The sequence below is a fragment of the Dermacentor silvarum genome, chromosome 6, assembly GCF_013339745.2.
Source record: "Dermacentor silvarum isolate Dsil-2018 chromosome 6, BIME_Dsil_1.4, whole genome shotgun sequence".
NCBI classification, from domain to species: domain Eukaryota; kingdom Metazoa; phylum Arthropoda; class Arachnida; order Ixodida; family Ixodidae; genus Dermacentor; species Dermacentor silvarum.
In genome coordinates this window covers 27,622,478-27,649,672 of record NC_051159.1, presented here as the reverse complement: position 1 = coordinate 27,649,672, position 27,195 = coordinate 27,622,478, and the positions used below count along the sequence as shown (strand labels likewise).

At 50.2% G+C, this 27,195-nt stretch overlaps 1 protein-coding gene across 1 annotated transcript in view; it reads right to left on the bottom strand.

Annotated features, from left to right (window-relative positions):
- Nucleotides 1-27,195, bottom strand: part of LOC119455342 (nuclear factor related to kappa-B-binding protein-like) — a 199,004-nt gene that overhangs the window by 118,020 nt on the left and 53,789 nt on the right. The window contains 2 exon segments of the mRNA XM_049668974.1: nucleotides 10,002-10,105; nucleotides 17,071-17,208. Coding sequence (XP_049524931.1) covers nucleotides 10,002-10,105; nucleotides 17,071-17,208 — 242 coding nt within the window.

Here is a 27,195-nt window from a genome sequence, read left to right as displayed (position 1 = left end):
AAGGACTGGAATGACCTGCTTTCCCACGTTATGCTTCACTCACATTCTGCCAGTTGCAAGAATTGTATCGAAAGTACTAATTTGTAAATTGACCCACACCTCATGCAATACTCCTTGACTAGGGGCCTTTGAAGTAACAAATGAATAAAATAACATCAAGTGCAATTTGTGTGCAGTTTGTCATCTAAGTGTGCATTGCCCTTGTGCTGGGACGGTTTCTGCGCCTGTCTGTTATCCACATTTCAAGCGAACGTCTCTGCAGCTAATTGTCTTTGTACCTGTCTCACTTCTGGCATGGTGTGTGTAGCTTGCTGAGCCAACGTGGCAACTGTATGCACTGCAAGCAGGTGGGAGAGAATGGCGGTGTGACAGGGTTACCGCCTATTAAAAGCATGCGGTACACCTCCGATGCCACTACTATGCCGTGCACATTATCCCGTAGATAGGTTCATAAACCCATTGGTGGCCTTTGCTGGCTATGCCACCATGCCTCCATTCATTTCAAATGCTTATACTATAGTAATAATCATCATGCTGAAGACAGAATCATTGGCAGACCAGTCTCCACACATTTCGAAAAGGTTTCTGCAGCTCCTCGCAGCATCAGCCGCCACAAGCCGAAGTGGCATCATTTACTTCTATCCCATACTGTGAAAAAGGATGGTGTGTCTTTAGAAGCGTCCCCTCTTTCACGGTGGTTAACAAATGCCACAGTTAACCCTCTAGGGATGAGCAATAGCTGAGTAAATTAGGGATAGATAACCTTAGGGATAGCAGAGTTAACCTCAGCTAGTCATGAGCAATCATTACTTTTTAGTTTACAACAAGCCCTTCTCACAACGAAGATGGCCGTAGACATTCTATTGTCATAGATTTTATTGAAATAGATTTTCCGCAATAATTGCACACACATTTCCAATTTCTAACAATGTTAATAGAGTTTCAGCTTGTCCATAAACGGAGTTACGGAAAGCCGGTTAGCTGAGAGGTGTACAGCAGCAACAACACTTGTAGTGACATCTTTTGACACAGAGTTCAAACAGAGAGCACACAAAGCTAATACAGCTAATATTAATCTAAGCTACTAAGATAATACTACCATATTCTACTTTACTGCTTGTGTAAAGCATTGATAGCAACACAATAATTAATATGTAGTCCTTTTGTCATTTTTCTTCGACAAGAACACTCACATGACACAAAAATGTTTTGAATGGGCTGCCAGCTTGCTACTGCCATCCACGGCTGTGGTAACCCAGCAATCCATAAACGGTAAGAAGTTTATGTACAAGCTAAAATTCTCTATTAGGGCATATCACATAAAAATATTTGCCACTATGGCAGAATTTTTAAAGGAAAATGAGCCCTTTAAGGGGCTAATCCTTACATCTAATCCTCTCCACTCAAGCTTGAATACTTCCTGCAGAGAGACAGTGAAAAATTGTGAAGAGATTGTGTTTTCTTGTCTGACACCTTTCTTGACCAGTATACTTCCACTTTTCTTGTGAAGAATTATTTGGCAGCATAGCTCTACATATGCTTGCTCCACATCTTGACAATGCAATGCCTCCATGACCCCTGGTGTCACTAGTTAACTGAATGCCTTTTAATAATCCAAGAAGCAACATACAAAGGTTGGTTATTTTCTGTACATTTCTCAGTAATGTGCATGATGGTACTATGATCTGTTGAATATGCACATTTCTGAAGCCAGCATGTTTTTTTTTTTTTTTTCATGATACACATTGCCCAGGTTTTATTAAAAACCATTTTAGAGCACATTTTGCACAATAACAAACAGTAGCAGCTTCATAGCTTGTGAAATTGCTGACATCTTTCTTGTGGCATCATTCATAATGGCAGCATTCTTCTAAAACTAATACAGTGGAATCTCGTTGAAATGATCTTCAGGGGAACCGGAAAATAAAACGTATCATCCGAAAATCGTGTTATCTGAAAATAATCGTATACAGTCAACATCCAATTTTTCAATTTTTCAGACTCCCTAGGGCAAAAACGTCCGAAAAATCGGGCAGTCCGAAAAAACGAATACATGCCTTTAACTGCCCCCAAGGGCTCAAATTGCCACAGGCACGTCCGAAATAGCTATGATGGCCTGCCCGTACACTTATTAGGCATATCGTAGCTCGTACTGTGCTAGGAGGCAGCGGGTACACGCGTGTATAATTAAGGAATACATACAGTGCCCCGTGACAACTGCCCCTTCCCACTCTTGATATGCTTCACCGCAATACTTTGCCTATGCTTCACTGGGTAACATTGCTGTATTGAGGCGAATCTAATTTTTGGAAACAGCATTATGCAACGCGCCGTGCTTTCCGAGTTTCCGAGACATTGGTGAGGATTACAAAGGCGAAGTCGGCGCCATTGCTAACAGCAGCTAATTGTTTCAATAAAAGACACGGCGCCGAACAGAAAGAAGCTTGGTAGCAAATGTCGAAGCAGCTAGGCCTAGCGTTACCACCATGGTGGCTACGGCTGCAAGCGGGTCTGTGTGCGAGAGCGCCGGTTCGAGGAGGTGAGATAATCAAAATGGCGGTGGTAGCGGCTTCGATTAATGCCGTTTCGGACCTGCGGTCATGACAAAAAGTCCGGAAAATCGGACGGCTAAGGTTTTTCGCGTCCAAAATTTCAGACGTTTTTATACATTGTCTCCATGAGGTATGTGGCAGTGCCGCGAAGGCGTCCGAATTATCGGGTATGTCCGAAAAATCTGTCATTGACTGTATAAGAAAGAAAACGTATTATCCCGAAAAACTTATTATGCAGAATCATATCAAAGAGATTCCACTGTAGCTTAACCCTGGTTATGCCTCCCCTGATTTTGAGACATTCCGGGTTTTACAACAGATTAGTGCAGTCCCGGTAAGCACCCCATCGAGAAAATGCATTAAAAACCTTGTGGGGATCGAAGTGCCTTCCCGCGTCTCGTCCCCCAGCTTGCACATTGTGCCTAGCTCGATCTCCGGGAACCACCGCAGTAACGGCAACATGGCGGACCCGGCAAGCGCACTGGATCTAATTTTCCGCGCAAACCGTGCTACTCCTTCTCGGGTTTGAGTTGCCGCACAAGCAAACATCACCAGGACACGCCCTGATTGGCCTCCCGAGTGGCAGCCCCCGGGCGTCCTCTCCCCCTAAGCTCTCTTCCGCTGAGCGCTTCATCCCCGTTGCAGATGCTCACAGGCCCGTAACAAGTTGGTTACGTGGGACCTTTGCTCTCACGACTACTTATTCGCGCGCTTGGTGGACCACTACCCGGTTAGCCCTAGTGCAGTGGGCGCACATACTCGATTGGTTTTGCGGTGCCCTCTTTTTATCGTGGCCGGGTTTGAAGCGTTCATTGTAGCAGTATGGTGATTTAAAAAAAAACGTTTGTTATATTTGGAAGCAGTTTCCATAGGGGAGTCGGAAAATCGTAAATGCACTGAAATGTGGTCGATATAACCGATAGATTGTTGTACCTGGGATCGCTATAAGTGGGTTCGACTGTATTTTGCAAAGATCTTTAAATTTAATCTTTCATTAGAATACAGACTTCCACTGTTTTCCCCAGCAATATATTTCTGATTTGTTGTTAATAACCTGTTATGAAAGCTGTGCTCTTCTTGCTGCTTTGTATTGCTAAATGTTTTGCGTCCTTCTAAGATTTCTTTTTCTGGTCTGGGAGAGTTGCGAGTTTTTCCTATTAAAATTTTCATACTTGCTGCTATTATTGCTATTTGTCATTTATTTCCCCGCCATTGCTTTCAAGATTTTATTTATTTGGATATGTCTGAGCTGTAGTATACCCATTTATCACTCCTTATGCTGCTTTCTTATCTACTTCCAAAATCCAGCCATTAAATTCCTTTTGTAGCGTGAGCTACACTGACCGAGGTTGAGCAGTTTCGTGTGGCTCCTGGAGAGCCGTGCTGCGCATGCGCTAGGAGCAGTGACGTCACATGGCGCACAGCTGGCGCGGCGGGCATTTGATTGTTTGTGCTGGGCGTTTGCCAGTGTGGTACAGCCATGGAGAAGGAGAGCGAAATTGCTGCTCAGCGGCGCAGAAGAGTGGAGAAGCTTAACTCATCGGATCCCGAAGTAGTTGCCTGGCAATTAGCGGTTGAGCGTAGGAAGAATGAACAGAAGTAGGCTGAACGTGCTGCGGAGACACTGGAGCAAAGGGAGGAACATCTAGCAAAGCGGCGTTGCCAGGAGGCTGAGCGACGTGCCCGACCATCTCAGCAGCAGCAACAACAAGATGCCGTCGATGACGTCAAGGCTCACCGATTGACTAACTATACGGTGAAGCTTTGTGAAAGCGCCAGTGCGACTCAGACCTTCGAGACAGACTTCGTAAGCAATCCGTTTGGATATGTGTGCGACGTGGGTGAAAGACTGTGGCACATGAAAGACTTGACGCCGGTGAGTAGTGCCATGCGTGAAACGTTGAGTTTAACGGCGCCGCCTGAGTGGGGTGAAACCGTGGCGCGGGTTTGTACAACGTGCAAGAGCTTTCTCGTTAAGTAGAAGATTCCACTCTTTAGCATTACCAATGGGTATCTTTACCCGCCCATGCCACCAGGTCTACCAGTTCTGAACGATGTGGCCGAATGTTTACTTTCGCCACGGATTCCCTTCGTTCAGATCCGTCGTCTAATGAACTGGAGAAATGGTCAGTTTGGCATTAAGGGACCAGTGGTCAACGTGCCGGTAGACATGGGCGAGATGCTAAAGCAGTTGCCTCGCAGCTTGGAAAATGATAAATGCATAGTGGTGAACATAAAGAGGAGAATGTTTGCCAAGACTACCTATCTGTCAAACATGGTTTCTTGCGATGTGCTTGGACCATGGGTTGAGGTACTGAGAGACTCGCTGCTGCATAAACACTACGGCATAAACATTGACGAGGGACGTTTGGAGAGGCTGTATCGGGAAGCCGTCGCGCCAGACGAAAACGTTAACATGGAGGCTTGTCCGGATCTTGACGTTTTAGATGATCCGATTAATGTGGCCACAGCTTTGACATTGGACCAGCATAGTTTGGTGTACGATGAAGACACGGTCTTAACCATGGCACCAGGAGAGGGCAAGAGACCTGTCAGCATCTTGTATGATAGCCATGCTGAGGAGCTGTCTTTCCCCCAAATATACTTGGGCCAGGCTCGTTGTATAGCCCCCGAAGCTAAGCCTACTCCGTTCTCCATTGCCTCGAGTGAGATTCGGAGGAAAAATGGACGGGGTGCTTTGCCGATGCATGTACTGTACATGGCTATGAAGGGGTTGCGTCACTGTGTTTCATTGCAGATCACTATGATGTATCAGAACAATGCGACAACTCATGGTCTGACCAGACAGGATGTCAAAGATTCTGACAAGGTTAAACAGTTGATTGAACAGGATTTGGGATTCATGGAAGGTGTCCCAAACACTGTGCAGTACTGGCACAAAAGGAAGAGCGAGCTGTTCGCCATGATTAGGCAGCTTGGGAAGCCGAAGGTGTTTCTTACGCTTTCTGCATCTGAAGTGCATTGGCCAAATTTGCTGAAACTGCTTGAGAAATTGCAGGTTAGACCCCAGGAGTTGGGCGTGGACGAAGACGAGATGAACCAGAGCTTCGCGGCGACATTGGTGAATAACGATCCAGCCACGTGTACAATTTACTTTGAACACATGATTAGGGTGATTATGAAAGTGCTGCGAAACTCCCGGATTCACCCATTTAAGCCGTACCACGCGGTGGAAAGTTTCAAGCGCATAGAGTTTCAGCATAGGGGTAGCCCCCATGCTCATCTGCTCTTGTGGCTGAATCAAGCTCTGGATGAGGAGGTGGAAAACGACTTCATGCCAAACACCGTGAGGATGGCAGAGCACCTCCTGTCCGTGGATCACAATGCTTTGGAGCGGCCGAGGTGCCAGGAACACCAGCACACTCACACGTGCTATAAAGGTGGTCGTAAGAAGTGCAGGTTCCATTCTCCGTTCTGGCCGATGCCGAGGACTAAAGTGCTTACTCAGCAACAGGCCCCTGCCAACAACGACGAAGCCGGTTTGAAATGGCATCGCTTCCTGAAGAAGGCTCATGATGAGTTGCATAGTGCTCTTGACATCACTGCCTATCAGTCCTTCGCTGAAATGCTTCAACATCATGGCATACGTGACTTTGACGAGTATGAGGAGGTGATTCGCAGTGGAGTGGCCAGGCCTACGCTGCTGCTTAAAAGGGATATGGATCAGACGAATGTCAACCCTTTCAACCCTTGGATAGCCTCAGTGCTGAAGTATAACATAGACCTCCAAGTAATTATTAATGTTTACGCCTGTGCGTGTTACGTGGTGGAATACATGAACAAGGCTAACCGTGGCGTCTCCAACTTGGGCAGAACCATTAAAGCTTTAATCGAAGAGGACCCATCGGCCCAGCTGTCGTTTGAAAGCGCTATGCAACAGCTAGGGGTGCAGATGCTGAATGCAATTGAGATGTCGGCCCAAGTGGCTGCCTGGTTTCTTCTGCGGTTTGACATGCGTACCATTAGCCGAGACGTCATTTACGTTAACACCCATTGGCCAGAAGAGCGCCATCGGAGCCGCAAGACGAAGGCCGAGTTGGAGGAACAGGGAGTGTTGCCCACGAGTTGTGACATTTGGCACAAGACACCGGTTGAGCAGTATGAAGACCGTCCAGCCGAAATGGAGGGGATGACGTTCGCCGAATTTATGGTCGAGTGCAATCCGAGTAGCTTGAAGAAGCGTCAGAAGCCAGCCGTGCTTAGGTGCCGAAACTACAGCATTGACGATGTGGTAAACTATAAGAGGGAACATGTCATGCTGTACATGCCTTTAAGAAAATATTTGACGATAACAAACAAGCCATTATGAAAATCAAGCAGAGGTACTCTGCTGGTGTAACCGTTTCGGAGTTGATTTCGGCTTGCGAGGCAGTTGGCCGTTTGGAAGCAAGTCAAACAGAAGAAGTGGAACAACCTGAAGAGAGGCGGGTCTGCGGTGCCGACCTTGGTGGACATGAACGATAATTTTGAATTGGTCCCCGACGAAGATGCAACAGAAGGTGGTTGCAGCCACGTGCCCTGGAGTCCGCCGTAAAGACGACGCTATGCCGTTAAGCAATTTCTATGCGCGCATGAGACTGCTTGACGAACGGCAGGCATCGTTGATACAGGAAGTGATACATCACGTGACTGACCAGATGGGTAAACCGCTGCAGATCTTCTTTACCAGGCCTGCTGGCTGTGGTAAGACCTTCACGTTGCGCTTCATCATGGACGTTTACAACCGTTACTGTCGTAACCGTACCATCTTGTATGGGGATGGCCAGGAAAACAGTGCGATGAATACGTACGTGGCCTGTGTAACAACCGGTAAAGCAGCTGTTGCGTTGAAAGGCGTAACCGTACATTCTGCATTCAAGATCGTTATGGCCAACAGGTGAGAGGACCGGGGACTTTCATCAAGTGATTTGAATACGTTTCGGATGCTGTTTCGCAACGTGAAGTGCATCATCGTGGATGAGGTGAGCATGCTGTCGTCGGACCTTCTCAGACAAGTGGACATGCGCTTGAGAGAAATCAGTGCTTCGAAGATGACAGAGCCATTTGGGGTGTTCGACGTAATCTTCTGCGGGGACCTTAGGCAGCTCCCTCCGGTGTGAGCAAGTGAGGTATACAAGAGACCGCGGAGCGGCGGAAGTGTGGCACCATCTCTCATACTTCCCTTTAACCGAAGTGGTTAGACAGAGTGATGCAAGTTTCTCGGGTCTCCTCACCAAGATAGGTGATGGAAAGGAGCTGAACGGTGACGAGATTCATGTGCTTACCGATCATTTCGTCACTCGCAAACAGGCTGCTATACAGTGCCCCATGGCAGTCCGTCTCTTCTTTAGTAACAAGGACGTGGACGCCTAAAATAGGATGTTTGCCGAGTTTGGTGAATACAAGCATGACAGTGTCGCCATACACGTGGTGACTGGCCATCAGAGCAGACAAGAGGAACGTGAGGCCCTCGCGACAATCGAAGACCTCAGTCGTCTAGAGAGTGGCAACCTGCCATCTGTGGTGACGTTCTGTACAAAACGGCCGTATATGCTGCTGAAGAACATTGAGGTCACGGATGGCTTGGTCAACGGCATGGCCGGTACGATCATGGAGGTTGAGCTGAACGTTGACGGTATGCCTAAGACAATTTGGCTGCAATGTCCCAGTGATGTGGGAATGTTAACCAAGGCCAAAGTGAGCTACCATTAAGGCTGAGGCGGTATGCACAATGGGTTCCGATCGAGCCCATCACCATGTCGTTTGCCAAGAAGGGAAAAGCCTCGAGGCATGTATCGGTGCGCAGAACCCAGTTTCCTCTCGTTCCAGCAAGCGCCATGACGATACACAAGTCGCACGGTGGTACCTTCGACACTGTGGTATACGACTATGCTAAGACTCACCCTCAAAAGCTGGTGTACGTTGCCCTTAGCCGTGTCACTACCCTCCAGGGCTTGTACCTGACCAACGTGGAGCAAGACCAAAGATTCTACCACCATCTTAGCAATCCAGATAAGGCTTTGGTATCAGAGTTTGAGCGCCTTAACAAGCACGGCCTGGACACAGCATATGCTCGCTGTAAAGCACTGATCCGCCACGGTCTACACAATCGCCCTGCTCAATGTCCGATCGTTGATTTACCATATGGCGGACGTTTGTGCTGACCGTCTCTTGACCAGTGCTGACGTTCTCCTCTTTACAGAGGTTGGTGTTGCCACAGGATCACAAGCTGTCACAATCCCCGAGTTTAGCATGGTTGCTTATGCAGGTCGTGTTGACGCTACCAGAAGCTCTGGAGTCTGTATCTATATGAGGAATGGGATTGCTGCCAGTGAACTGCCAAACATAGCGGTGCCCAAGGGCCTGTGCCGTTCAGCTTGACGAAAGTGATGTGGTCATAGAAGTCATGTAGGTGTCGCCGAACAACTCAGTTAGTGACACTATAGACGTAGTGACTACGTCTATACCCAGTCGTGCGCCAAGTGAACTGTGTGTGGTGGCTGCTGACTTCAATCGTGCGCCAGACTCTCTTGGTGTTCCTTTGAAGGACACGTTTAACCTATACTTAGCCAGTGTTCCAACTGTAAAGACGACCCAATGGGGAACCACCATTGATCCTGTGTATCACAGACAGACAATTCAAAATACTGCGTTGGGGCCATCGAGACGGCAGCGTGTTACTACACTGGCCACCGAGCCGTCTTTGTGGCAATAGAGAAGCCACCAGACGTTGAGCAAAAAAAATAAATAAATATACATGTGTCACATAATGCGTATACCGTGTGTGTGTCATTGAAGCAGCAGTAAGCATGATAATCAAGCTAATCCTAGACAACCAGGAAAGCTAAGAATAACCAGCTGAACCTTCGCTCACGCTACGTATATCCTGGCATAGCCAAGCTAAGCCACTACTACTTTTTTTTTTTTCACATTAGTCTGGTTGACTGCGTGTCTCCAATTCTTATGTGACAGAATGTTCACCTTTTCATCTTCTACTCACCATAACAAAACTCCTTTGCCAATGGAAGTCTAGCAGTAACTTCTAACAACATCCCCAGTCTCTTTGAATGCACTTTTTTGTTGCTCTCTCACAGTGAAAAAATATACTCAGCAGACCTGATACTTGGAACATGTGTGAGATGAAACATGCAGCATGCTAATGCTGCAGGCATGCTTGCACTGCAAGAGAAAAGGATGATCTGATGCCAAGGTGGCATAGTGGAATTGAAAAGACTGTTACGGTTCTTTGCCAACAGAAGGCTTGCAGAACTAACATACCGCACATAGCAAAGAAAGGTTACCTGCTCAAGGAATCCAAAATGAGCAACAATAAAGTGCCCAAATATATATGTATGCTTGTATTAATGGGTTACAATGGGCTACTCAACATATGGTGTGTTTAGTACTTAAATTAGTTTTTTTTTGTCCTTCCGGACAGAAAGCACTCACCAAACCAGCCAGTCGTTTCTGCCTGTGAGCCAACAGCATGTCTCGAAATCGTTCCTCGGTGATTTCTGATAGAGTGAGGCACTTGCTTAGGAAACGACCCGAACCTGTAAATCAAGAGTCAGTGTACTATTTTTAAATGATGCACACATACAGCTAAGACGCGCTTATAATGTAACTGCTTACAGCACATGACTGGATATAATGCAGTCTATTCTGATTCATTTAACTTCCTATAGAACTCAATGTATACACATAGTGCTTATAGTGCAGCCGCGTGAGATGGAATACCGCAATTATAATGCGGCTCAAAAGGCCCCTCAGACAAGTGAGACAGCGAGCTAGCTTCTCAACAACGTGCGCCGGCCGAGGGGAGAGCGACGAGGGCAATGTGGAGGAGGAGGAGGAGACGTGGAGGAAGAGTATGAACACACTGTGTGCACATGTTAGGCGCGCATGCACATGTGCGGAAGTGCAGCATGCTCCTCTGCCTTCTAGGCCTTCCGTGAACTGCAAGTGAGTTATTGAACTAACTGAAGTTTTCAAAGAATATTGTGTCAGAAAACTCGTAATGTATGACGTACACATGAACTGCAGACATAATAGCTTTGGACTGTAATTCGAACATGCGAGAAGAAAACATTATTCTGTAAGAAGGAAACTAAAAAATATAGCCTCAATTGGACGACAAATATTAATATGTATGTCAAAAACGGTCCATGTGGGATATTGTTGGGACATTCATGGCAAGATATCTAAAATGTGTTCATGTGCAATATCCTTGGAACATCCGCGGTAGGACATCAGAAACTGGACGTATGATGGATTTCATATTTGTCTCCGAGATGGACCATTGACAATGGGACATGATTCGGATGTCCTATAGACGAAGTGTTTTCTCTGGGCATTGAGGTTTTGGTGTTCTTGCATAGTTGTGTGCAATTCTGTGCCCAACAATTTTACAAGCCTTCCCTGTTACTAACACTGCACAGCTCCTATACTAGCCATTTCACGCACAGTTGCCATGCGCGATGGGCCACGACCACGGAGTAATATTAGACAGGAGCGCCGACTCCGCTCGTCTGGAAGGGACATATTCTGTAACGCCGGCTCCTGCTTCACAGCGTGTTCGCCAGACGGCGCTACGAATGAAGAAAAACTCTGCAACGGAGAGGAGCAAAGGTGCGGGGACTCTCTCGCGGCGCCTGCTTGCCTATCCGTTTTGTCGTCTGCTCCGCGCACACCCTGACGCCTGTAGTGCGCATAGCTCTTGCAGTTCACGGAGTGACGTTAGCAGGAGAAACAAGTCATGTATCATTTTATTTAATTTATACAGGCCAAATGCAGGGCATTTGTCAGGTGGCCTACATGGAACTTTACAAGGCACAGGAACAGAAAATAAACAAATTACGGAAACTAAGATGGAAAGAAAAGCTATAGCAAATGGTAAGGCGATATAACGACCGTTCGGGTGGTCTCAAGCAATGACAGATGACATCGAAACGAAGTTTTTATAGAAAAGCTGACGTTTATCACTCTTTTTTATTTGAGCACGCATCAAGTGCTAAGATTGTTCGCTTGCTTCTTTGTTTCTCGCGGTGCTTTTCGTGTCGCCCTCTTGCGAACAGAATCGCCACATTCTCAATAAACATAATAATTAGGAATTCCTGCCAGTGTTTCCTGCTCATAATTTCACAAGAGAAGCTCTGATTATGTGTCTGCATAACTAGGGGAATCATCTCGAAGGCAAGGCTGAGAATTTACAGGGTAGCCAGCCGGTATTTACACTAGCTAACCTCCTTGTCTTTCTTTCCCTTTCTCTCTCTCTAAATTACGGCATGTTTCTGGACAAGGAAAGGCACCTGCACTGTGTGTAGTTGTAGACAAATTTAAATTGGGCTCCTCTCGTCCTTCCGCATTGGCGTCTTCTGGTTCCTCCTGGCATTCAGCATCATTGAGCTACGCCAGGCTTCCCTAAACAAATTGAAGAAACAGCTCCACTTCGAAGTCGAGGCACTTTCTTTAGATCTAGTAGGACATCGCCTTTGTCTTTGCTGAAGTAACTATCAAAAATAAGCTGCTTCTTGAAGTGTCGCGCACATATTTTGTCTATTGCGTTAAGCACTCGCTTACTTTCAGGAATTTTTTTACACCAATGTTGCAGTAGTTGAAGATCAGATGGCGAAGCGAAGAGCGAAAACTTCTCGCATCCTTTGCCATAACCAGATTTACAGCCGGGAACAAAACACTGTCCTGTTGCTCAGTCTCTTCACACACAAGTATCAAGACACCTTGCTCCGTCAGGCATGATTAAACATACTGCAGACATGGTAAACAATCCAAGGAAGACGAAAATTTCGCACCTTCGCTTCTGCGCAGACGTAGAGGAGTGAAAAACAAAAAAAAAAGTTGGCCGCATATCTGCTTGCTTCGCTGCAAATGACATCGAAAGACGATAGTCTTCTGCCACCCCTGATAAGTAACACCCTCTCTTGTCCACCCTCCCTCCCCTCACGCTCTTCCCCTCCCCTCTCACTCCTCCCATGATGGATGCAATGGAGATTTTGCTGAATTCAATTCAAATTTACCGCATTCGCCCTGCTCTCGCGCCATCTGTTGGGACCTTTTATTACCGTTGACTTAAAGCCGGCTGCAGAGCCGCGGCTTCAGTCGGCTTCTTTTAAAGCGTAGCGTTTCCTACACCATTTCTAACGCATTCGACGCCATTTCTAACGCATTGATTTTTCATTTACTAACGCAAAAACCAGTACAATATGTATTCCTAATTAAATGAACGCTACGGATTACGGTTATGTGCCTCAAAACTCTGTACTGCTAAATTAGCCATCCTATACTCCGTTTCATACATCAGCCAGGTGCAACGCTGTAAAAGCTGCGCAAGAAGTACGGCCATTAAAATGTATTACTCCGCGCATTCCGTCTATGCAGCGGTCTATGCTTCGCTGCGCGCCAGCGGCGTTTGCTCGCGCGAGCTTGCACGTGAGGCTGCAGCGACGGGCTGCAAATAAAACGCGCATAGCATGGCATTTTCAGCGCAGCTTGTAGGGATGCGCGATTCTCACGCGTCCCATAATGTTGTTTTCCCCGCATGTCTCCTGTAGTCCGGCTTCTCTGCGTGGCTAAGCCCGGCGGTGGTTGCGGCGCGTTGCGAGAGATGGCACTAGTGTCGCGATGCTGCGTAGTGTCGCGATGCTGGCGCCACCGAACGGCGGGGTCACTTGGGGGAAAAAGGTCGGAGGCGCTCTCTCTTTGGCTGGGGATCGGCGACCAACACGCACGAACGCTTCGCGCGACCGTCGCGCGAGGCTTAGAGCGGGACACCGGTATGGACGAAAACAGATCGTTCGAGCGCGCCACCGTTCGCGTGACCGTACACGTGAACGACTAGGCGATGGTGTCATAGCATGGGGCGAACGTATTCGCTCGCTATCGGGTCGCGGTGAGTTGGACTTCCTTGATTTGTCACGCGCCCGTGTAAATGTTCTATTGGTTGTAATTCGGCTAGTATGTATTAGTGTATGAAAGGTGCAATAAATGCCCTTTTGATTGTTTGCACTACTATGTGTCGTTCCTTTGTCCCAAGAGCACATGTGAGACCCCACATCTGGCGCCCAACGTGGGGCTCTTGGGGCATCGGACGATAATTTTAACAGCTTTGCTCGGTTCGAAATGTTTCAACCGAAGCGTAGTCCTAGCGTGGATTTTGATCGCTAGTGTCGGCGGTGTGCTTTCTTGAGCGAGGCGACGGTTGCTGTAGCGTGTTTGAACTTTTCGACATGCTAAGCCTTTTCGCGAGTGTTTTGAAGTACACTCGTCGGTACGAGAGCCACGTGGTCTGCATCCTGGGAGAGCGAGGCCTAGCGCCCGCGGAGTATTGGCAAGCCTGAAGCGAGTGAGTACGGAAGCCTCGTGGGTGGTCCGAATTTCTTATGTAAATAGCTTCTTCTATATCTTTGACTTCGGAAGTCGAGGCTCAGGGAGCCGGGTAGCCGCGGGCCACGGGTGCCGCTACGGGCTGACTGGTATTGCGGCCTGGCACCGGGCGCTCCGACACCGTCTGGGACGGTGGGCGCCGTCAACTCGGATGCTGTGTGCACCGAGCGGAGTAGGACCACCTCACAGAGCTAACGTCTCCTCGGGGCTGCCTGTTCTTGTGCCCATTTTGGGTGTTGTTGTGTTTTTTTTTGGATGCCGGTTGTTGTCAAAGTAGCGACGCATTAGGCCTAAGGCTTAACAAAGCCGCCTGTCGCACGTTGAGGGACACAACCTGGTGGACTGTGGTGTTGAGATGTCGCACATTGCTTCCCTCATTAGTTCGCCTCGCACGAATTGAAATTACTCGTTCGACTCAAGAGAGCAAGCTTCGTTCACGTGAACTTAGCATCTGAAATGCCACCCGAAATTTTTGCTAGCCGAATTGAACATCGTACCACGTGGGCGATGCGTATGCCGAATTCCTCTCCCTTGCACTACTTTAGTGTTTGTCGAGTGCGTTGAGTGTACGCAGCGTGAGCGGAGTCACCCCTGGTTTGCTGTCACCTGCACATCGTCAGCGCTGCTGCCCCGGACTACAATCGAGCTACCCCAGGCTTTGGAGATGCCTCTGGTCAATTTGGCGCAGCGACTTCGGCGGCCGCCAATGTCTGGCTCGCAACCCTCGGCGGCTGGGAAAAGAGCCGGCAGTCACCAACGGCTACTGCGGCTCTCGTCAGCAGGGCGCGAGCGACGCTTGCTCGTGCCGACTTCTGCGTCGCCGTTTCCGGAGTCCTGGGCTGGAGTCGTGCCATCGAATCTGCAGACGTGGTGCTGTGACCAACGGACGCCAGCGGTGAACCCCAGAGTCAATATCGGCTCGCACGTTGCGGATAACGCGTGGACATTTGCTCGGCGGCGCCACTGTCGCATGTACTAACTTTTCTTCGCGACGCGCGCGTTGATAGGCCTTGTGACATGTTTCGCCGGCGTATGTGTAGTGATTTAAGGTTGGGGGGATGTGGGGATGCGCGATTCTCACGCGTCCCATGATGTTGTTTTCCCCGCATGTCTCCTGTAGTCCGGCTTCTCTGCGTGGCTAAGCCCGGCGGTGGTTGCGGCGCGTTGCGAGAGATGGCGCTAGTGTCGCGATGCTGCGTAGTGTCGCGATGCTGGCGCCACCGAACGGCGGGGTCACTTGGGGGAAAAAGGTCGGAGGCGCTCTCTCTTTGGCTGGGGATCGGCGACCAACACGCACGAACGCTTCGCGCGTGCGCCGGCCCGCTTCGCGCGACCGTCGCGCGAGGCTTAGAGCGGGACACCGGTATGGACGAACACGGATCGTTCGAGCGCGCCACCGTTCACGTGACCGTACACGTGAACGACTAGGCGATGGTGTCATAGCATGGGGCGAACGTATTCGCTCGCTATCGGGTCGCGGTGAGTCGGACTTCCTTGATTTGTCGCGCGCCCGTGTGAATGTTCTATTGGTTGTAATTCGGCTAGTATGTATTAGTGTATGAAAGGTGCAATAAATGCCCTTTTGATTGTTTGCACTACTATGTGTCGTTCCTTTGTCCCAAGAGCACATGTGAGACCCCACAAGCTTAAGAAACTAGGGTCTTTAGAGTTACGTATCTATGTATTTTCTATTAAAGGAACACACCTCCTAATACTTACCTAGTGATGTTGCGCCTCAGATATGCGTAACATTTACTTTGTGATCGATTAGGTTCACAAGTATGAACAGCCGTACCAGTTTAAGTAGTGTGGGCGGTAAGCAAGTGGTCCAATTTTGGCTGGGTGGCTGAATCGGGTGACAGACAGACAAACAGACAGACAGACAGACCAAATTTTCAGCGTTTAAGTTCCCCAAGAAAGACTATCGTCTTTAAAATTAAATTATTGGGTTTTACTAGCCAAAACCAGTTCTGATTATGAGGCACGCCATAGTGGGGGACTCCGGAAATTTGGACCACCTGGGGTTCTTTAACGTGCACCTAAATCTAAGTACACGGGTGTTTTTGCATGTCGCCCCCATCGAAATGCGGCCGCCGTGGCCGGGATAGAGTGAAAAACAAGTACTTTTGTTGTGTCTTTTTGTACAGCATCATTTATCGTCTGTTTCCTCTAAAGACATCTAAAAATGTTTCGTATGCGTGCATTAAAGCGCTACTGCGTGTTTATTTGCACTTTTATTATTTTTGCGCATATATTTTTTGTGTTTGATTGCTGTCAAATTGAGACGGCCGAGGGTCCACGTTTGTAGCAGACACGCTCTGCGGGTGCCGCTATGCCTGTTCTGCGCCGCCGTCGCCGCTGGTCTCCGCCACTCAGTGCATGCGCACATGGAAGCAAGCTGTTGAGTGTTTTCCATGCACCTCGACAGATGGCGCTACGCGATATATAATTTGCATTGCACGGTTTGTCCTGAGCGAATGCGCTGCGCAGCGGCGGAGTCGGCGCTCCTATTTATCTTACTCCGTGGCCACGACACTACACACACACACATTGCACCTCAAATTGAACAAAACCGTGCCTGTGTGGACAATCAAAGGGTGCTGTGGGTTGAGAGTATAGGGAAGCAGCAAGTGTAAATATGATTAGGCAGAGCTTAAACTGTTCTATTATGCAACTAAAGTTGTTATACTTACCAACAAGACTACATTTAACACAAGCAAAATTAAATTTTTCAGTAGTATCCTAAGAACCGTGGGAACCTCAGTGCTTCAGCTCTCAAGAAAGATTGCCACAACTCGCTTCACCATAAGCTCCATTAAACTCCCTATGCAGAAGGGAAACTGTGACAACGAGCGCATTCCTTTGAGATAAAAATGAAGAAATCAATCGCAGGTGCCCAAGTGACAGGTGTACAAGTCAAGATGTCTGGGCTTAAGCCTATTTTTGTTGCTGAACAACTGAGCCTACTAGTAAAGGGTGTGACAGGCCTTGACATTTGACAGTTTCCCTTGTGCCAGATAGTCAGGGCATGCGTAAAATACAAAAATCACGTTGCTCAACATACACACTGCCAAAGATTGACCTATGGGCACACAAAGAGAGGGTAGAGTTCACTCACTGGTATCGCACCGGTGCGGTCCCTGGGGTCCAGCAGCCAAAGTGGAGGGGACACGGTTTAGCTCAGGGCTCAGGGCGCTCTCAAAGTGGTGCACCTGTCGGCGGTACTTGCGCAGCAGCTTGGGGGGCCCCCCACCCTCTGCACAGAACAAGAACAAAGTACAGAACTTCTTGCATGCAGCTTGTGGGGATCCGCGACTCTCACGCGTTCCCTGATGTTGTTTTCCCCGCATGTCTCCTGTAGTCCGGCTTCTCTGCGTGGCTACCGGCGGTGGTTGCGAGAGATGGCGCTAGTGTCGCGATGCTAACGCCACCGAAACGCCGGGGTCACTTGGGAGAAAAAGGTCGGAGGCGCTCTCTCTTTGGCTGGGGATCGGCGACCAACACGCACGAACGCTTCGCGCGTGCGCCGGCCCGCTTCGCGCGACCGTCGCGCGAGGCTTAGAGCGGGACACCGGTATGGACGAACACGGATCGTTCGAGCGCGCCACCGTTCGCGTGACCGTACACGTGAACGACTAGGCGATGGTGTCATAGCATGGGGCGAACGTATTCGCTCGCTATCGGGTCGCGGTGAGTCGGACTTCCTTGATTTGTCGCGCGCCCGTGTGAATGTTCTATTGGTTGTAATTCGGCTAGTATGTTTTAGTGTATGAAAGGTGCAATAAATGCCCTTTTGATTGTTTGCACTACTATGTGTCGTTCCTTTGTCCCAAGAGCACATGTGAGACCCCACATCTGGCTGCCCAACGTGGGGCTCTTGGGGCATCGGACGATAATTTTAACAGCTTTGCTCGGTTCGAAATGTTTCAACCGAAGCGTAGTCCTAGCGTGGATTTTGATCGCTAGTGGCGGCGGTGTGCTTTCTTGAGCGAGGCGACGGTTGCTGTAGCGTGTTTGAACTTTTCGACATGCTAAGCCTTTTCGCGAGTGTTTTGAAGTACACTCGTCGGTACGAGGGCCACGTGGTCTGCATCCTGGGAGAGCGAGGCCTAGCGCCGGCGGAGCATTGGCAAGCCTGAAGCGAGTGAGTACGGAAGCCTCGTGGGTGGTCCGAATTTCTTATGTAAATAGCTTCTTCTATATCTTTGACTTCGGAAGTCGAGGCTCAGGGAGCCGGGTAGCCGCGGGCCACGGGTGCCGCTACGGGCTGACTGGTATTGCGGCCTGGCACCGGCGCTCCGACACCGTCTGGGACGGTGGGCGCCGTCAACTCGGATGCTGTGTGCACCGAGCGGAGTAGGACCACCTCACAGAGCTAACGTCTCCTCGGGGCTGCCTGTTCTTGTGCCCATTTTGGGTGTTCTTGTGTTTTTTTTTGGATGCCGGTTGTTGTCAAAGTAGCGACGCATTAGGCCTAAGGCTTAACAAAGCCGCCTGTCGCACGTTGAGGGACACAACCTGGTGGACTGTGGTGTTGAGATGTCGCACATTGCTTCCCTCATTAGTTCGCCTCGCACGAATTGAAATTACTCGTTCGACTCAAGAGAGCAAGCTTCGTTCACGTGAACTTAGCATCTGAAATGCCACCCGAAATTTTGCTAGCCGAATTGAACATCGTACCACGTGGGCGATGCGTATGCCGAATTCCTCACCCTTGCACTACTTTAGTGTTTGTCGAGTGCGTTGAGTGTACGCAGCGTGAGCGGAGTCACCCCTGGTTTGCTGTCACCTGCACATCGTCAGCGCTGCTGCCCCGGACTACAATCGAGCTACCCCAGGCGATGCAGATGCCTGTGGCCAGTTCGTCCGGCTCGCTACCCTCGGCGGCTGGGAAAAGAGCCGGCAGTCACCAACGGCTACTGCGGCTCTCGTCAGCAGGGCGCGAGCGACGCTTGCTCGTGCCGACTTCTGCGTCGCCGTTTCCGGAGTCCTGGGCTGGAGTCGTGCCATCGAATCTGCAGACGTGGTGCTGTGACCAACGGACGGACGCCAGCGGTGAACCCCAGAGTCAATGTCGGCTCGCACGTTGTGGATAACCCGTGGACATTTACTCGGCGGCGCCACTGTCGCATGTACTAACTTTTGTTCGCGACGCGCGCGTTGATAGGCCTTGTGACATGTTTCGCCGGCGTATGTGTAGTGATTTAAGGTTGGGGGGATGTGGGGATCCGCGACTCTCACGCGTTCCCTGATGTTGTTTTCCCCGCATGTCTCCTGTAGTCCGGCTTCTCTGCGTGGCTACCAGCGGTGGTTGCGAGAGATGGCGCTAGTGTCGCGATGCTAACGCCACCGAAACGCCGGGGTCACTTGGGAGAAAAAGGTCGGAGGCGCTCTCTCTTTGGCTGGGGATCGGCGACCAACACGCACGAACGCTTCGCGCGTGCGCCAGGCCCGCTTCGCGCGACCGTCGCGCGAGGCTTAGAGCGGGACACCGGTATGGACGAACACGGATCGTTCGAGCGCGCCACCGTTCGCGTGACCGTACACGTGAACGACTAGGCGATGGTGTCATAGCATGGGGCGAACGTATTCGCTCGCTATCGGGTCGCGGTGAGTCGGACTTCCTTGATTTGTCGCGCGCCCGTGTGAATGTTCTATTGGTTGTAATTCGGCTAGTATGTTTTAGTGTATGAAAGGTGCAATAAATGCCCTTTTGATTGTTTGCACTACTATGTGTCGTTCCTTTGTCCCAAGAGCACATGTGAGACCCCACAAGCTGCAGATCATGTGGTTCCCCAACTGCCGATGGTTCTTACTTTCACTGAAAGGAGGTATCACTTGCTGAATTATGTCAGGGGAGAAAACTGTACTTTTCATGATCAGCATAAGTGTGTCATCTGCCAAGTGTGTCATCTTGAAGGTAACTTTCGGAGGTGCTATCACTTTCTAGAGACTTCGCACGACTTCACACTGGATGCATCCGCGTAATCAGCCCCAGCGTTTCTCGCGCAGTGCCGAGCTCGCTATCTGCACACAGTACCAGGAACGCTGTTCAGTGGTGGTTCAGCCAGTTTAAACATTGGAGCAATTTTTGGAGCAGGAAAAAAGCTGTTTTGTAGCAATTAAGGAGCAGTGCAGCTCCATTTTGTAGCAGTTCTGCAGCACAAAATTTTATGTTTTGGATCAGTTGGAGCAGGAGAAAGGCAAGTGCATGACATTTGGTGCAACTTATTACTACTACACAATTTTTAAGCACGTACATCTTTAGAGCAAATGGACACAAGCAAGACAAACTAACGCAGTCATTTAGGTCGCGTGCCAAGAGCAGAAAACGCTGCAAACAGACTTTATTTGCCTCTGTAAATAGCACTTGTAGACTACTGAGAATAGTTTTATGCAATCAGACATAATACAAAAGTGACTACAAATGCAGAAAAACAATTTTCTGCAACAACAACGACTAGCCGCAGGCCCGAGGAGTCGACGCTCGAAGTGCTTAGTCACGCAGTCCCAAGTGCCGATACGTGAAATGCCTAGCTGCGGGCTCGAGGAGTCAATGCTCAATGTGCTTAGTCACGCAGTCAAAAGTGCCGATGCGCGAAATGCTTAGCCATGGGCTCGAGGAGTCATGTGCTTAGTCTCGAATTCCGAAACATCGCGTGCTGAAAGGCTTAACTGCGTGTCCGATCGAGGATTCTATGCAAAAGCCTGGTCGCAAAGTCAGCGTCGCAGATGCTCGGAATGCTTAGCCACGGATCTGTCCGGAAACGGAGGGATTGGCAACGCTACCGTGATGTCTGCGTAGCACCCAAGGCAAAGGTGGCGCTTTGGCACACTTGGTGCCAGGTGCAAGTTGCACTTCGGTGGGCGCAGCAAGGCGCAGGTGACTAGAATTGTAGCAAAATGGCACAAGTGGTGCAGTTGGACGACCACAGGCTGTTGGACGCATACTTCGACAAGTCCCATGCAGTCTCCTGAAAGTGACAGTGTAATGAAGCAGAGGCGCCCCTGGGTATGTGCCGACTGAAGAGGAAGACGAAGGACCGTGCCGTGATCGCGAGAGAACCCCGTGCTACAAACAGCTCTTGCAATGCCTACCTGTACCTAGCGTTCTTACAACGTTATCGAGGACAATAAACATCGTCGCATTTGGTGGAGGCTGCTGAGATCCTTCGCCTCGTCTTGGAGCTCCGCACTCGAACCCTGCCAACACCAACACGATGGCCCTGCACTATGCCTGATCTAGCCACTTCGTTGCCGGCACCACCGGCTGCCACTGTCGTCTGCGCCGGCGTCCCTCTTCATCGCGATCCACCCATATTCAGTGGGACCGCCGAACACGACGTGGAAGCCTGGATCTCATCGTACGAACGTGTAAGTGCCCATAACAAATGGGACGACCAGGCTAAGCTGTCCTATGTGTCCTTCTACCTCACCGACGTAGCCAAACTGTGGTTCTTCAACCACGAATCAGACTTTTCAAGCTGGTCAGCATTTAAGACCCTTTTTGCTGAAGTGTTTGATCACCCCGCTGTGCGTAAGCTACGCGCTGAACAGCGTCTGCGCCAGCGCGCACAGCAGCCTGGAGAGACATTCACCAGCTACATCGAGGATGTTCTCGATTTGTGCAAGCGGGTAAATCCCACCATGTCAGAGGATGACAAGATTAAACATATCCTCAAGGGCATAGAGGACGGCGCATTCCAGATGCTGCTGGCAAAAAGCCCAACGAGCATATCCGTCCTTACTAACCTATGTCAGAGCTTTGACGAGCTGCGCCGCCAACGTTCCATTGCTCGCCAAAACATTCAGCTCGCCGATTCCGTCTCGAGCATTGCGGTTTCTGCCGACCTTCTGCCCAACTCGACCATATCGCAACATATAAAAGATTTTATTCGTGAAGAGGTGGCCAGGCAGCTATCGCTGCTGCCTCACAGCGACTCACCTTCGGCAGCTTTGACTCCAACGCTACAGCAAGCCATCCGCAATCAGATATCGTAAGCGCTTCCTGCAGCTCCTACAACCTCCCCACCCAATCCTATGAGTGTGCCGCTGCCATGTGCCAACTTTCCCACTCACCCTACGTCTCTGCCGTTCAGTTACGCAGCCGTGGTTGCACGGCCTCCTCCGCCGCCAGCTTCCTTTTCATCGCCCATGCATCCGGCTTCATTTCCAGTTGCCCGACCATCACCGCAGTTTTTTCGTCCAACCTCGACGTGGCGCACTGAAGACAACCGGCCTATCTGCTTCGCCTGCGGCATTGCTGGCCATGTGGCGCGCTTGTGTCGCCGCCGCGCCCCAACAACGCCTACCACCTTTGAAACGCCCACCTACGCACCACAATACGCCGCCGCGTCTCCATTTTCACCGAGATGTCTTGAAACTGATCGCCGATCAGAAACTCGTCGTTCCCCTTCCCCTCGTCGGCGTTCGATTTCGCCCCTGCGTCGTCGAGCTCCCACTGAAGCAGGAAACTGACTGGTGCAGTTCCTGAGGCAAGAACTGCTAATACGTCGACGTTCTCAAGACCTCCATCTTCGCCGCAAAATGTTATTACCGTTTTTGTAGAGGGAGTACCCGCAGTTGCGCTAGTCGATACCGGAGCCGCCGTTTCCGTCATTCACGAGAACCTTCGTCGCAAACTCCGAAAAGTGACTACAGCTCCCTCTGGCCTGGTGCTCGCCACTGCCAGCGCGCAGTGAATTCACCCTTCAGCTGTATGCATGGCCCGTGTTGTCATCAACGAAGTTCTGTACATAATCGAGTGTTTCGTGCTACCATCATGCTCTCACGACCTCATCCTTGGTTGGGATTTTCTGTCATGTCATCATGCTGTCATTGACTGTTCGCGTGCAGAAGTTTCGCTTTTACCACTATGTGAATCACTGCTGACCGGCTCTCCTCGCGTTGCCGATAAACTCATTGTTGATGCCGACACAACCATACCCCCTGAGTCCTCGATGGCTGTTGTCCTGTCGTCTGCTGCCGACTCTGACGCCACTGTAGTGTTCACGCCGTCCGATGTGTTTGCTCAGCGCAAGGGCATCGTTCTTCCGTTTGCCGTGCTCACTATAACATCTGGGTCAACTGTTATGCTGGTCACCAACTACTACCAGTACCCGATCAGCCTACTGCGTGGAGAGATCCTAGGATACTTGCAGGCGGTCGACTACGTTGACGATCTCGATGTTCCTACCGACTCCCACCGTTGTTACGTTGACGCCATTGCTTCTGTCTCAGACTCGTCGTCTTCAGTGTGTTTTGAAAACGCCATCGACCCTGCTCTTTCCCCATCTCATCGCCACCAACTTCTCGCTCTCCTTCACAAGTTTCTTTCTTCGTTCGACTGCCATCAGACGTCACTAGACCGTGCCACCGGTGTTTCTCACACCATTGACACCGGTTACCACTCCCCCTTGCGACAGCGCCCATATCGTGTATCGGCCAAAGAGCGACGAGTCATCACAGAGCAAGTGGACGACATGCTCAAACGTGAAGTCATCCGTCCTTCTCAAAGTACTTGGTCTTCACCTGTCGTGTTGGTAAGAAAAAAAGATGGCTCCATTCGTTTTTGTGTCGACTACAGACGCCTAAACAAGATAACAAGACAAGATGTTTATCCACTGCCTCGAATCGATGACGCTCTCGACTGCTTGCAAGGCACAGCATATTTCACTTCCTTGGATCTGCGCTCCGGGTACTGGCAAGTTCCAATGGCCGAACCTGACCGTCCGAAAACCGCATTCGTTACACCCGATGGCCTCTACGAGTTTAACGTCATGCCCTTCGGGTTGTGCAACCCGCCTGCTACTTTTGAGCGTATGATCGATACCATCCTTCGCGGCCACTAATGGAAGACATGTCTATGTTACCTCGACGACATCGTCGTCTTCTCAACCGATTTTCCGACACACCTCGCTCGCCTGCATGACATTCTGACCTGTCTCGCCTCTGCCGGCCTACAGCTCAACCTCAAAAAGTGCCGTTTTGCTGCAAGCAAGTTAACCATCTTGGGTCACGTAGTCTCAAAGGACGGCGTCCTCCCGGACCCAGACAAGCTCCGCGCCGTTGCAGACTTCCCTACGCCTACGTCTATCAAAACCCTCAGAAGCTTTATTGGCTTATGTTCGTATTTTCGTCGCTTCGTACGCAACTTCACATCCATCATGGCGCCCTTGACAAGTTTACTTTCCGACAGTAACGGCATAAAAGCGTGGTCATCTGAATGTGATGCGGCATTTCAGCAGTTGCGCCACTTGTTGACCTCACCACCGATTTTTCGGCATTACGACCCTGCTGCTCCTACGGAAGTTCACACTGACGCCAGCGGAGTTGGCCTTGGTGCGGTCTTAGCGCAACGGAAAGCTGGCTATGATGAACATGTCGTCGCTTATGCTAGCCATACTCTAAAGAAAGCAGAATTGAATTACTCAGTGACAGAAAAGGAGTGCCTCGCGATCATCTGGGCACTAAGCAAGTTTCGTCCATACCTTTACGGCCGTTCTTTCGCCGTAGTTTCAGACCACCATGCCCTTTGTTGGCTTTCTTCCTTGAAAGACCCGTCGGGACGCTTAGGACGTTGGGCGCTTCGCTTGCAAGAGTATGACATCCGCGTCATGTACCGCTCCGGTCGCAAGCACTCCGACGCTGATGCGCTCTCCCACTCCCCACTGACGCCTGACTTGGCGTCTTTGTCAGACTCCGCGTCCACCCTGTCACCATTGACCATCACCGACATGCACACAGAGCAGCGCAAGGACCCAACACTTGCAATGTTACTTGACTACCTTGCCGCTCCGTCTGATGTCCCTTCGACACGAGCACTGCGTCGCCAAGCAACCCACTTTTCCGTGCGAGACAACATTCTATATCGCCGCAACTATATGCCGGACGGTCGGAAATGGCTCCTTGCTATACCTCGTCATATGCGCTCTGACATCTGCGCATCTTTTCACGCTGATCCCCTAAGCGCTTATTCTTATTATTACTATTATTATTACTATTATAAATATATATTTATATATATTATTGGTAATATTACTATTAATGAAAAACGTTGGGTCGAGAAATAGTCAGTTTCCAAGCACGTCACTGAAAGATTAAGTCACTGGGAGGACCAGCTGATTTAAAAAGCAAAGTTCATTGACGCTTTCTGTGCCACTGGGATATTCCTTGTAGAAGCTTCAGCGTGTGCGATCTGTCTGCAGTGTGCATCCCAAGTGACGTCCACTGCACTGCGTCTACAACGGCCGTGTTTTACGCCGTTTGTATTCGTTGTTGCTCAGAGTGGCCGGCCAAGGTCGGCCGCGAACACAACGCTGTCAAGATAGAACGGTGTATACTCCTGTCGTTTACAGTCTCCAGCATTTCCTAGGTGCGTGCACGTTTGCACTCCACATCTTACGCTGCTGGCGAACGCCTCAACGGCGCCTGAAGGGAGCTGAACAGTAATTAAACAATTGGTGACTGCGCAACAGTGAAATTTTACAGCCAGGCGATCATAAATCAACTACGCCCATAAGCCCAATGCTACCCACAATGACCTGAAGAAGAAGAACGTAAACTTTATTATCAAATCGATAAGATTTGAGTCTGGCGTATTTTTAGTGGGTCTGGGCACCCGCCGCGGACGCGGTTCCGAGACCTTGTCTCGAAGCGCCTTCCTCGGCTCGCTGGACGGCCCAGAGCTGTACTGTCAGGTTCGAGCTGAGCAGTGCGGTCTTCCAACGCGAGCGGAGGCTGGCGGTGGAAGAGACGGAGGTGTCGGCACTGCCCGAATTGTTTGTTATGTCCTGACATTCCCATAACATGTGATTAAGTGTGGCAACCTCGCCACAGGATGTGCATCTGTTTGTAGTGTACATGTCTGGATACATGGCGTGCATGAGTCTTCGGTTTATGTAAGAACCAGTTTGTAATTGCCTGTAGTGTACTGCTTGCGCCCTGTCTAACCTAGCGTGAGGGAATGGGTATACGCGTCTCTGTAACTGGTAGTGCGTCGTGATGTCGTGGAACCTGGTCAAACGATCCTCCCACGCCCAGACGTTTGCAGTACCCTGCGGAGGCTCTTCCTCCGATGATGCTCGGTGAGTGAGGCCTCGAGCAACGCGGTGAGCTGCTTCGTTGGGGGTGCTCAGTCCAGTGTGTGCCGGGATCCATAGCAAGTGCCTTCGGTTATCGACGTCGGCCTCTCCCTGGTGTATGGGATGTCGCTTGAGTATGTGATACGCCTCTTGCGATATGCGCCCATTTGCAAAATTGCCAATTGCCGTTTGCGAATCGCAGATCAGGTATGTAGCCTTGGTTTGTGTGAGGGCCAGTGCTATGGCCGCTTCCTCTGCCGCTTCGGCATATGTCGTGTTCACGGTGACGCTCGTGAGGTGGTTACCTCGGTGGCCAGTAACTGCCGCCACGAAACTCTTCCTGTCTCGATAACGGGCTGCGTCGGTGAAGACTGCCTCCTTGTCGTTGGAGTAACTTTTGTTCATGTGTTGTGCCCTGGCTTTACGTCTCCCCGTGTTGTGTTGGGGGTGCATGTTGCGAGGCAATGGGGGCACGTATAGTTGCTCGCGCACGGTTCTTGGAATTTCCACTTTGATGCCGTGCTGCATGTGGTATGTAATGCCGAGCTTTTGGAGCACGTGCCTGCCCGGGCGGGTCTTGGATAGGCGCTCGAGTTGGGACACTTGTTGTGCCTCCACAAGTTCCTCGAGCGTGTTGTGCAAGCCTAGTTCCAGGAGCTTGGTGGTGTTCACTCCGAGCGCAAGTCCCAACGCACATTTGTACGCCTTGTGTATGAGGGCGTTGAGCTTGTTTCTTTCTGCAACCATCCAGTTGTGAAACGCTGCCATGTACGTTATTTGAAAAATAACGAAGGCTTGTATAAGTCGTATGATGTTGCCTTCGCGCATGCCCGCGTGTTTGTTTGGTGATGCGTCGGATGAGCTGCATCGTGCTGGTGGCCTTTGCTGTTATCTTGCGTAGTGCTTCGCCATTGCCGCCCTTGCATTCAATCATCATTCTAAGTACCCGAATCTTGTCTACCATCGGGATGGGTAGGCCGTTTGATGCCGTTAATTGTATCTCATCCTTTTCCGGGGGGGGGGGGGGGGGTGTAGCCTTTAGGTGGCCGCGCCTTTCTGACCGGTCTATATAGCAGCAGTTCGGATTTTTCGGCCGAGCAGGTGAGTCCCGTGCCCACCAGGTAGTTTTCCACGCACGAGTGTACGTCGTACACTAGCTG